The 12,814-nt window shown below is 35.6% G+C and overlaps 1 protein-coding gene across 2 annotated transcripts; it reads right to left on the bottom strand.

Moving 5' to 3' along the window:
- Window positions 1–413: 413 nt before the first annotated feature.
- Window positions 414–10,552, bottom strand: LOC112038491 (histidine kinase 4). Of its 2 annotated transcripts, XM_024071297.2 has the most exons (12): window positions 10,194–10,552; window positions 9,009–9,426; window positions 8,486–8,719; window positions 8,199–8,368; window positions 5,443–5,661; window positions 5,162–5,348; window positions 5,017–5,068; window positions 4,657–4,886; window positions 4,248–4,346; window positions 3,159–3,988; window positions 2,280–2,783; window positions 414–1,109 (listed from the first exon to the last, which is right to left on the bottom strand). In XM_024071297.2, exons 2-12 carry the CDS (start codon window positions 9,351–9,353, stop codon window positions 848–850), a joined length of 3,132 nt encoding a protein of 1,043 aa, XP_023927065.1. In that variant the 5' UTR covers window positions 9,354–9,426; window positions 10,194–10,552; the 3' UTR covers window positions 414–847. The 2 variants fall into 2 exon arrangements, with proteins under 2 accessions (XP_023927065.1, XP_023927064.1); XM_024071296.2 differs by lacking the exon at window positions 10,194–10,552 and having other exon boundaries at window positions 9,009–10,187.
- Between the last annotated feature and the right edge of the window lie 2,262 nt (window positions 10,553–12,814).

Raw genomic sequence — 12,814 nt, 5'->3', positions numbered from 1 at the left:
TTGAAAGTTTTAATAGAGTGAAAATACTATTTTCTTATATTAAAGTTTAGGTGCGAGAAAATGGAATATATACGAAGAAACACTCATTCCTTACAACTTCCCTACATATTTACTCCCAAAACGTCTTATTCCCGAAAAATTATTGTGTACTCCTGAAGTACCATGCGTACTCACTCCTCTCACGTAAATGGTGAGTCTCACTAATTAAATTCATGGTAGGACACACCATTCATGTAAGAGAAGAGAGTACACATTTATGGTACTCCGGAAGTACCTAATAATTTTTCCTTATTCCCTCCCTTGTCAAAAATAAATAATATATGGAGTTCTCAAACAAAACATCATATTAAGATCTAGGTTCATTCTCAGAAAAAAAAAAAAAAAAAAAGAATATATATATATTAAGATCTAGGTTCAATAATAAGAAAAAATTTCATTCTCAACGTACAAAATGTTCATCGACCAGAGTCTTGTACAACAGAGTTTATACGAATCAAGATACTGAGACCCTTTCTCAAAAGAAAGTTCCAGAGAAAGCATACAAAAATATATATACGATTTACACAATTTGGCTCCTTCCCCGTCTAAGGCTCTATACATACAACTGGGGATGAAGAATTTTATAGCAGTATGTACTCGAATTCTAATCATGTTAAACTGAAGTTGGTTAGAATTGATTGGCTGAACCTGTAAACAATGTTGGATAAGAATCATCAAATTCAAGGACAACTGTTGCCTTTCATCTGAGGGAGAAGTGCACCAGCATTATTAAAATTGCTGGTACTTTTCAGCCCATTCAAGTGTTGCCACTTTAGGTTTGCCCGGTTTACATGAGTGGAAGATCTTGTTATGAGGCTGACATGGGTTTGGATTTGAAGAACTTGGCAACTGCCTGATAAAGATTCTCTTCCTCAAAGGGCTTCGAGACGTATCCATCCATCCCACATTTCAAGCACTCCTCATATGTGGCATGAATCACATCGGCTGTCATGGCTAATATTGGCACATGCCACTCTCTCTTTCGATTAGCTCCTTCATCTGTGGCTCCACCATTCATTTGCTCATTTGCTTTGCCCTCCATTAGGCGTATCCGACGGGTTGCCTCAAACCTGCAATTATAGGACAAAAATACAGCTTTGTTGAGGTCAGTGTACCAAAGAATTGTACTTCAAGAAGACTTATATCCTTCCACATTTTCCTTCATTCCAATGCCCATAATATTTTATTTATACATAAGATAAAGATATAGGAACTCTTAATTTTAGGCACCTAAAACATTTCAAGTCCTTGAATGAACAGATATCATCTAGAAAGGGGTTTAATACCAAATAGCTCAAAATGTCTATTTGGAGATGACAAATTACTGATTCTCACAAACTATTAGTAAATTGTGAATTTAATCATTTAACCTAACACTCTCCCTTCACTTGTGAGCCTAAATTGCATTTTTAAATGGGAGGTAAGGTGGAGACAGGGTTAGAACCCAGGACCTCCTGCTCTATTACCATGAAAAATTAATGATTCTTCCAAAAGCTTAAACTATAAGGATATGGTGAATTTAATCAGTTAATCTAGTAAGAGACTAATCACATAATAGAGAAAAAAAAAATGCTACAACATAATACAAATTGAGTTGTTAAAGCCAACTAAGCATAAGCATCACACAGCCTGAACTGAATAATGAAGACTTTGGTCAATTAACATATTCGTTGAGAAATTTCTTGAACTGTGCATATAGCTCACCAGCATTTTTTAAGTCTTATGATCAAGCTTGGGGTAAATAATGAGTTTGGTGCTAAAAATTATAGACAGTTTTTCAGAAAGAAGTTTTAAATATCATTATCATGCAGAAATTTGGTTACACATTGAAACAACTAAAGCTATGATTCAGTAAACATATTTCTGTCTCCAAATGGTGAAAATACATGCATTAACCACAAATCCCGTGATTTTTGCCAACAACTAGCTTCCTCCATAAATAACACCCTCTTCAATCCTGATCTTACATTCTCTGTTCTATCTTTCTCTTCAACAGAAGATCAGTATTTTTCTCCAATATCATTATCAGTCAAATTGAAGCTAATGAAACAACTACCAAACAAATTATAAAGTTAGGATATGTAGCAACAGTTTAATTCAAGACAGTTGAAATGCTCATCACAATGCTTTCAATTATTTTATTTTATTTTTTTACTTTTAAAAGTTTTGGGATGGAACATATATTAGTCAACAATAAATAGCTAAATATATAGATTGCATTCAAGAATTTCAATACATACCCATCCATTTCTGGCATCTGAATATCCATGAAGCAGGCATCAAAATTATGTGGTAATTGAAGCAACGCCAGTGCAGCTTTGCCACTCTCAGCACAGTCTACATCAGCTCCAAACTTCTTTAGCGCACCTGCAGCAACTCTGCGGTTAACCATATTGTCATCAACCACTAAAATTTTCTTGCCACAAAGTAGGCTCTGCAGGAAAGGAGTTCCATTAGGCATGTCTTTCCCCTGTTGCCTCTTTTTCCCTGTCCCTAGCACCTGCTGAAGACATGCAGCAACCATACTTGCCCTCAAAGGTTTCATGATGACAGTATCTGAAAATCCTGCCGCCTTTGCTTTATCAAATTCAGCATTACTGATATTCGTTGCAAGAAGAATCATCTTAGGCAAACTAAACACATGCCCATTCTGTTTCCAGTCCAATAGCTGAAAATTTAGACCACCTTCCTCACCAGAGACCCATATATCCTTTTCAACTAGAATTAAATCTGGCTGGAAGTTTCTGTCATAGTAAATAATGTAGCTTTACTCAACAAACTGAATCTTATAATTTCAACAGATTTGTCACAAAATTCTAATTTGAGGGGTGTGGTTTTACTCACAAACTTCTTGAGGAGTTGTTATATGAACACAACTGAGTATTCCTTGATTCAATCATTTTTTTTTTTTTTTTTTTTGGTTTCTAAGCTGTCCAATCAAGTTATTTATTGAAATGCACTCTCAGAAATTTAGTAAATCCTTTTACTAAAATCTAGTTTTCTTAGTCCATGAATGTAAACCTGAGATATAATTGACATGGCTTTGCCTAAAGATTGAGATGCATTTTACATTCAAAACAAGGAAGAAGACAAGAAAGGAAAAAAATAAAAGAACTTACCGAGATGTCAGAGAACCATTTTTTCCACACATAGCAACGGCAATCTTGATGCTACTAGTGACTTTGACCAGGATACCAAGTCTATTTAAATGGTATTTGGTTACAGCAGCTCTAACTGGTTTCTCATCAACTACTATTGCTTTCAATCCTCTAAAACCAGGAGGCAAATCTTCAGAATTAGCCTTTTTCTTACACCTCCCAAAAATGGCAGTAAATGAAAATGTGCTACCAACCTGAGGTCGGCTTATGAAACTTATCTGACCACCCATAAGCTCAACCAGACACTTACTAATGCTCAAGCCTATACCAGTTCCTCCATAATTTCTAGAGGTTGAGCTATCTGCCTGCATAAAGGGCATGAAAACTCGATCCTGAGCAGATAAGGGAATACCAATCCCTGTATCCTCTATGGATACCATCAAAGTGACATCTTCAGATGCTTCATTAGTATTCAACATATTATGTGAAGCATCAGAACGAAATTCTTCATCAGCAATTAGATGCTTAAAGGTATCCCAACAGTTCCGCTCATCAGCAACTTCACAACCACTTAAGGTTTTAAACTGATGTCCACCACATAAAAATACACCTCCATCTGATCCTCCATTCAAACAAGTTTCAGTTTTAAATACACCTCCACCTGATCCTCCATTCAAACAAGTTTCAGCTTTAAATACACCTCCATTCGATCCACCATTCAAACAATTTTCAGCTTTAAATACACCTCCATCCGATCCTCCATTCAAACAAGTATCAGCTTTTTCATTTACAGTCTCTTTTTCTTGTTCAGCTAGATGGACTTCAACAAATATATGTCCTCGTTCAGTGAACTGCCACATGCTCAAAATAATTAATATCAAGTAGATTTGCAAGGGGAAGGGGGGGGGGGGGGGGGGGGTGGGGGGGGGGGAGGAGGAATTCAGTAGTGGAAAAAAAATAAAATAATGCAAAGTTTACACTGAAGTTTTATTTGGGTCTGGCAGAAACCATAAAACCACCAGTAGAGTAGATCATAAATCAAAGTAAAATTAACAATATGAGTAATCAACTAGTCATAATAGTATATTAAATCTTGAATGATCCACTTACTTTAACAGAGTTTCCCACAAGATTTGTAATAATTTGTCTGAACCTCCCCGGATCCCCCATAACAATTTCAGGAACTTTATCAGAAACAAACGCTGCCAGCTTCACTTCCCCAATTGGTTACATATCCAAGATGAAAGAATTGTAAAATGTGAAGAAGCATCATGAGCACCATTCATTGGTATCAAAACCCACACCAAGGTAAGAGAGAGAGAGAGAGAGAGAGAGAGTCAGTTTAAACATGAGAAGAACAAAACAAATGGAACTTCATATTCAAAAACTACAGGAGTGAAATGTAATAATGCAAAAAAATTAAGCGAAATGGGGGAATTTTTTTTCCCTGACAGAATGTCAAGCAACCATACCAGCCACCAAAAAGATAATTAATACTCTGACTTGCTAGTAGACTTACCTCAATGCCCTTGTTTCTAGACTTCTCAGAAAATAAAGAGAGAACATCATCTAGTATGGATCTGAGGTCAAATGGAACTGCTTCCAGCTCTAACTTGCGAGCTTCAATTTTTGCCCTGTCAAGCACCTCATTAATTAACGCTATCAGTGCCTTCCCACAGGCTTGAGCAGTTTGGGCATAATCTCTCTGCGTTGAACTTAACTCTGTATCTAAAAGCAGAGCGAGCATCCCTGCAAAATACACATAATAACAATTCATCATTCAATACAAAGTGTTCAAGTAAATAAAACATGACACCATCATATGAGAAAAATAAATAAATAAAAAGACTTGGAACAAATAAAAAGACTTGGAACATACCGAGGATGCCATTCATGGGCGTTCTGATTTCATGAGAAACAGTAGCTAGAAACTGGCAACAAGATCACAAGAATTGCTCATATTAAAAGGTTGAAGCTTGTAAACTGAGTTGAAGTCTACTTTACAAAAATGTTGGGAACAATACCTGAGATTTTGCAACGTCAGCAGCTTCTGCACGAACTTTCAGTTCTTGCATTTGATGGAAATCATCCTCAACTTTAGCAATGTGACTTGCTGCAGTATATAAAATATAACCCACCAGTAAACCAATCACAAACGTAAAGAATGCAGTGGTTAGTGCTGCCCATGACATGGGTGCCTTCTCATGATATCTGCTCAACATCCAAAATGAGCATATATGAGTCAAAAATCCTGGAACTCTTCATCTACCTTCTAAAATAATGATCAATGACTGGGTGCACTTACCTACATATCATTTGATGCTTCCTGAAAGGATCTCCAAAATCAAGCTTGCTCTCATGGAAATGAGACATGTCAACATCTTGACATTGGTGACCGTACATGGCTAGGGGATCAGAGGAGTTGGTGATATCATACACATTCACTAATATTGCCTGATTCGCAGCAAGTTGCCCAAGTAAATTCTCCACAAGGGACTCAACATCAAAGGCTCCACCAACATATCTGCTTTGTATCAAAATTTCGTTAACAAAAAGGCATCTAGCCAAAACTTCCACATTAACACGTCCAAAAGTAAGTTGAAAAACTGAAAGCCAACAATTCTAAGCTGTTGTCCAATATAAGATCATCAGAACATACTTCCAGAAAAACAAACTGCAAAAGAAATTAACCAGGATAAAATCACACCCGACTAATATCTAGACTTTACAACACTTAGGGTCCATTTGGAAACAGTTTATTTAGCTTTTTGCTGAAATTTTTTTGCTAAAAGTGTGTTAAAGTATACTTGTACCTTGAAAAATTTTGAAAAAGTGAAAAAAAGTGGGAAAAATAGAGGTTTTAAAAAGTTCTACATAAAAATTAAAAGCTAAAAGCTGATGCCAAACAGGCTCTAAGTGCGCTTTTGGCATCAACTTATTTAGCTTTTTGTTGATTGTTTTTTGTTGAAAGTGTGCTAAAGTACACTTTTACTTTGAAAAAATGAAATTTTAAAAAGCTGTATTTAAAAGCTAAAAGTTAAAAACAGCAATTGTGGTTGGGGTAAAAACAGCAGTGGAGACAGTTTCGTCAGTGGGGATGATTGTAGGTGGCAGTAGGTGCTAACAATGTAAATTTGGATAAACTCATAAATATAGGAAAAATAAGGAAAAGCAAAAACCAACTGAAATATAAGAATCGTAATGTAATATATTGTCACATAATGAAAGCGGAGGAAGGGTTATTGTACAACTAAACTCTAAAATATCTTGAATCCACAATGCTAAAAATCTGGAACACCAGTTGACAGAAAGTAATCTAACTGAAATTTATTGATGATTTACTTGAATTTTTGTTTTATAGCTTGGCATCAATCCAAGGCTCAAAAATTCTTAGGTTCAATCTTCAAGGCCTAATTGCTTTATGATATAAATCAAGCAATAGTTAACAACCAGCTTGAAAATCTCAACTCCAATAAAGCCAATTGATGCACAATTGTTAACAAAATCAACCGGATACTTGGGCACATGGCCACATGGGTAATAGGCTCACCTTTGACTTTGATTTTAATGAGATCTTCCATAATTTTCTCATGATTCTTTTCTATATCAAGTTGTCCATGAATGTTCTCAACAACCTTATCTTTTACTCTTTGATGCAGTAATTTTCAACTTGCAATGTTGAGACTTGATCTTGTTCAGCATCATCAATATTTTCTTTGAAATTTGGCCTCAAATTGTCAACCCCAAATCAATGTTTTCTCTTGGAGCTTGAATATGAAACTTACTGAAACAGTTTCATAGGCAATAATCTTGACTTGGTGGTTGGATAATGAAAATTTTCAATACCACCATCATTTTATTTATATGAATTCACAAGTCATAATCATAACATGAATAACACAATATATAATAATAATCATAGGTGGAAAAGAAAAAGAAATGGGCCAATGTTTATTTCACTCTTTATCAAAAAAAGAATATATTTCATCCTTAACTTGACACACTTTATACTCTTGTAATTCATCCCAACATTCACCCAAATTACTGTCTAGCTTATTTAATACAATTCTTACCTTTTCCTCTTCCTCTTCACAGATCTCCTAGTAATCAAAATAGTCTTCTAAATTACTCAATCAATCTGTGCAATCTTCTTTATGCACTATTCCATAAATAAAAAAAAATTTATTTCTAGGTATTCATTTACATTTACACTTATCACAAGCGATATCTCACAACTTGAAGTTATTATTTATAGGTATTCATAAGTCCATAACACCACCTTTTGAACTTTAATTGTAGTCTAGATGGCATACACCCCTTAATCGTTGTCATCATAGCGGTTCTTGTCAGCTTCATCATTTGGCTACTAGACCTAGCAAGTAAAGCTAAGGCTCTGATATCAACTCTCACAGCATGATCACGACAAAAGGGCTATTGCATTACTAGACCCTAATAACACTCTGATTCATAAGGCTAGATAAGAGAAAACAAGCTGACTAAAATTTTATTGATAAGTGACTTGAACTTTAATTTTACAACTTGGCAAGCATTTTAAAGGCTTCATATACGGCATACCTACTCTACAAGGGAATTTCCTAAATTAACTATAGTTAATATTACCATATAAAGACTTAATTTTGACTAAAGTACCTGCAAAAACAACCACAAACAAGAAAATAACACCCTATTCTTGAAAAGTGAAAACTGAAAAAATAACAATTAAAGTCTTCCAACAGCAGCTAATGTTATATCTCCAATATGAAATCTTGTCAAATTACTGCCACCATTCAAGTAATTTCATTTCCACAAAGCACATGGAGAAAAAAGATAAACTTCAAAGTTAATAAATGTGTCATTAAAGCTCCAGCAATAACAGAATGCCAAATTCTTGTTCCTATCATTCCCAAAACCAATTTAGATTGGTCTTCTAGTCAATCGTTTATATCTAATCTAAATTCAATCTGTTCATGAACTGTCACATACAGACACTGAAAAACATTAAACCAACCATTAATAATTAACTTAGTATTCCAATCAGGAAGGCAAGCTCAGAGGACTGACCCTGCAGTTGATTCAATGCGCTCTTCCTCTGTTGCACTCACAGAGAGCTTGGATTTGTAAACAGGGAATGTAAGCACAACACCAAGATGACGAGATCCTAGAAGCCTGAAGGGGCTAGTCAAAACAGCTTTACCAGTAGCCCTCGCCCTCAAAATGTTTTCTCGGTCTTCCTACATCATCCAAAGGAAAAATTGCAGGCCATATGAAGCACTAAGTTTACATATTACTCGATATCATGAAATCCAAACAAGATAAGCAAAGTGAAGGTCACAATTTCTGAAGTATACCTCTCCTGACATCATGTCAAGTGATGCAAGGTAAGAAAGGCTTTCCTGAGAGAATATCACAGGTGCGTACTCATCTCGCACCGGGGAAGGCTTCCTCTCCATTGTCTTTATTGTCCAACCATGTTGTCTCTCAAAATTTTCCCTGTCTGAATCCATTACTCTCTGTGCATAGGCCACACCACTCAGTAATGGCCGCTCAAAAGCGGTTCTAGCTGTGTACTCCGCAAATGTTTCCTGCATTTTTCGCAATTAACCATACAAAATCAACTACATTTTATAGTAACCAGAGTGAATCAAAATTCCATTTATTTTCCTGTCTTGGTCTCCTCAGAAAATGAAATATTAACTCCACCAATCTTCTACACTTAGTTGATAAAGATTTAACTAATATTTTGATTTATATAGCAACAATGACTCAGTGACACCAGGAAATGTCATAAAAAAAAAATCCCAAAAATTTCCTCAATAAACTGGCAACAAATACATAACCTTAACAAGTTTAGATTAAAATTCAAGCACAAACCTGATCAATTGCTGAAGGGTTCTTGTAGTAATGGAAAGTGGAAACGAGGATGGCAAGGGCGTGCACATGATTAACACTAACATTAAACTGATCTTGTAACATCCTAGCTCTCTGATCACACATGCTTACCAGTAAATCCTTCCGCCTTACTCTGTTATCAGCATCTATGCGATTGTACACTGTCATGCTCACGAAAACCATCACCATGATCCAAATCAGAAGCAACGTTAGGAGCCAGTCCCTGATGGCTTGAATGAAGCCTCTTTTGCTCCCCATTTGCTCGTTCAACCTCACAGCCACAGAGTGGTGCTGTTGAGTCTGACTCTGCTGTGCCTTCAAACCCATCACCACAAATCTCTCTGTGACGACTCTTTTGCTTTTTCTTCTTCTTCTTGCTTCTCTAATACCCACTTCATATCTAAGCTAGAAAACCCCCCAAGTCATGCATACGCATACATATATACACCAACTTTTGATAAAGTACTGGCAATTTTTACAGACATGCCTTTTTCTGATATAGGAAAGAAAAAGAAAAAGGGTACTACTGGTAAACTCCAAGTAATTTTTTCATTACTGCATTGTTTTGCGTGATTAAAAGCTTCATAAAGAGCATAAGTACACCCACAAGGCCACAACCAAAAAACCAAGCAAAATTTATACGGTAGAGACTAGAAAGAGAAGAGGTATAAGAAAGACCCAGAATTTGAAAAGCGGAGTACTCAATTCTGAGAGACAAGCATGGTTCTCAAAAGATGGAAAAACTTATTAAAAAAAAAAAAAAAGCTCATTTTCCAAAGAACAACCTCTCTCTCTCACAGTGTGTCAAAAGGGTCTGTTCCTCTCTGTCTTAGGCCTTTGAATGAATAAAAAAAAATAATAGAAAAGTACAGAGTGTAATCTCAAATAATGTTTTCTTCTCCAACTCCCATCAAAAGCGTGAAGTTTAGTTAGAAACAACCAGACAAAGAAGAGCACGTTCACTGCTTTTATTCCTTATATTATATAATCAACCAAATGCCACAGATTGACCACCCTTAAATAAAAACACAGACACACACACAGCAAACAGCGAAGCAAAAACACAGCCGAGAAGCAGAATGAGAGAGAGAGAGAGAGAAAGTAACAACTCTAAAAAGAGACAGAGATAGAGATGTGGTAGTTATTGTTGTAAGAAATAATGTTTACCTGTAGAACTAGCTTAGGCTAGGAAGAGAGAGAGAGAGAGAGAGGTACAATGAATGAGCACAATGAGAAAAGAGTTTTTGTTTTTGTATAATAGTTTGATTTTATTTTCATGTGATGGAGTTCTTTAACTGTTTGTCCTATGCTTTTTAAAGTAACAAAGAAAAAAAATATAAAACTGAATCGAATTTCTAGGATTTTCCAAGATACGCTCTTGTCTCCTTGATCCTCTCTCTCTCTCTCTCTCTCTTTCTCTCTCTCGAAAGTCCTTCCTCTATGTCTCTCTGGCCTCTTCTTTATAATAATGTATTTCACAACACGCCCTGTCTCCTCTCTCTCTCTCTCTCTCTCTCTCTTCTTTTGCATTTCCTGAGCTAAACCCATTGACACTGATGGCTGAATTTTTTTCCAAATTGAACAACTATAGCCATATTGAACATCTTTGATAGGTTTGAAGCTAGAATTGGGTCTGGCTGACCCCAAAAGTTCTTTATCTATTTTAATATGAAGAAATCAATAAAAGCTTCAAAATGGGTAANTCTTCTCTCTTTGCGATTTGGGCTCTCTCTTCTCTCTCTCTCTCTCTTTCTCTCTCTCGAAAGTCCTTCCTCTATGTCTCTCTGGCCTCTTCTTTATAATAATGTATTTCACAACACGCCCTGTCTCCTCTCTCTCTCTCTCTCTCTCTCTCTTCTTTTGCATTTCCTGAGCTAAACCCATTGACACTGATGGCTGAATTTTTTTCCAATTGAACAACTATAGCCATATTGAACATCTTTGATAGGTTTGAAGCTAGAATTGGGTCTGGCTGACCCCAAAAGTTCTTTATCTATTTTAATATGAAGAAATCAATAAAAGCTTCAAAATGGGTAATAATAACAAAACCCATAATGTAATTTTGGTTGGTCAGTTAATAGAATTGTACACATGTTGTTTTCTTTATGTATCATGGTGTAAACTAAAACCTCACATTTTGTCCCATTTCTGGGTTCTCTCTCTTTTTCTTTTTTTCCAAATTTAAGTTAGAGAGAGAAAATTATCACACACCAAAAAAGAAAAAAGAAAAAAAAAAAAAAGGGTAAGAGAGAGAGAGACAGAGAGATGGAGGGTGTGTTTGGAATGGGATTTAATTAAGTCTGTGGGGAATGGGTAGAAATCGCAATCCCAAATCTTTGCGATAATGACATGGCCACACAGCCCAGATTTCACTCCAATCTCAATTACATCTTTGCCCTCTTTCTTTATTCAAATCTCAAATTTAACCCTCTCATGGAATTGTTTTTTGTCCATTGTTTAATAGGGCTTATGATTATAAATTAAGACTTTCAATCTTCTTCTCTTTTTTTTCCCTCTTTTGTTTTTTTGATTGTACAGCCTCTAGTTAATCATTTACATGTACATGTGATTTAACGACAGTACACATGTATTTCATTTAAAGCCGGGTAGTTCCATGATATCATTATCATGGTTTCAGCCTAGAAATTATAAATTTACTAGCATTAAAATCATTAGTTTACAGATTTTGGGTTATTTTTTTACTTGTCAAGAAAATTAAAGGAAGAAAGAAGCTTATTTGTATTCAGAAAAATAAATAAATAAATGGAGAGAGATGAAGAAGCAGCTTATTTTGCAGTGTAGTTTGCGCCAGTTTTCAATGGGTCTAAAATCGTAATTTTAAATCATTACTTTTTAAATTTCTACCCTTTGTTTTTTCAAAGGATTAAGTAACATGTTTTTCAAACAATCGTGTAGGTGAGGTGAGAATTGGGAAAAATGAAGTGAAAGTTGAACGACTTAATGGCTCCTCTTTCATTCAAATTGGTCATAAGGATTATGGGTAGGAAGTATGCATGATGAGAATGACTTGTTTATTAGGTCGGAGACCAACAAATGGGGTTCATTAAAGGCCCTTCGATGATTAAGCTAGTAAAGAAAACTACAGAATGAGTTTAAGAAAAATGGTAAATGAGATAATAGAATGCACATTGTTGTCTCTAGTTGAGATGGGTTTATATAGTGTGTTCTCGATGATAGTTGGTAGGGTTCTATGCAAGCATGAAGTGAACCCAATATTACATTATAACCCCCGCCCCCCCCCCCCCCCCCCCCCTTCCAATGATTGCTGTTGGCATTGGCTGAGGGCACCTTCCCCATGATTATAGGGGGAGGTCCTATCATATTACATTAAATGCTTATCATGGTAGGTGTTGACATTGGACCTTAGTATCCTGTGGGGGAGAGAAATTTTTACTTTTGTTGTTTGACCCTATTCACCTAGCAATGTGAATATGATGTGTGTGCTTGAAGGTGTTCTCTACATATTCCCTGTATGCATTAGAGATTTTAATTTGAAATTTTGAGTGAGCCACCAAACATTGGGATTTTGAACTGTAATTGTTAGCCTATGTCTAATTGATTTATTTTTATTTAATATAATCAGGTTTTCAAACTAAGAGCTAGATTCGAGGGGTTTAATTATGTGTGAAAAAAAATTTAAGCACCCCACAATATCCATCTTATGACAATTACATTTTTTTTTTCATATGATTTTAAAAATCGGGCTTGTTAGCTTTTGAAATAGGGGTGAATGTCCCAATATTGTCATTCATGTATCAAGAATTATA

This window comes from Quercus suber, unplaced genomic scaffold, assembly GCF_002906115.3.
Source record: "Quercus suber isolate HL8 unplaced genomic scaffold, Cork oak 2.0 scaffold_204, whole genome shotgun sequence".
Classification (NCBI taxonomy): domain Eukaryota; kingdom Viridiplantae; phylum Streptophyta; class Magnoliopsida; order Fagales; family Fagaceae; genus Quercus; species Quercus suber.
This window is presented reverse-complemented; position numbering and strand designations above follow the sequence as displayed.

Bases quoted from the DNA above. Each gene is read 5' to 3' on its own strand.
- LOC112038491 (XM_024071297.2), bottom strand. From the start codon at position 9,353: ATGGGTTTGAAGGCACAGCAGAGTCAGACTCAACAGCACCACTCTGTG. The intron at 3,989-4,247 runs GTAAGTGGATCA...AGCATGTGGCAG, and splicing joins TTGTGGGAAACTCTGTTAAA to TTCACTGAACGAGGACATAT. The intron at 1,110-2,279 runs GTATGTATTGAA...CTATAATTGCAG, and splicing joins CAGATGCCAGAAATGGATGG to GTTTGAGGCAACCCGTCGGA.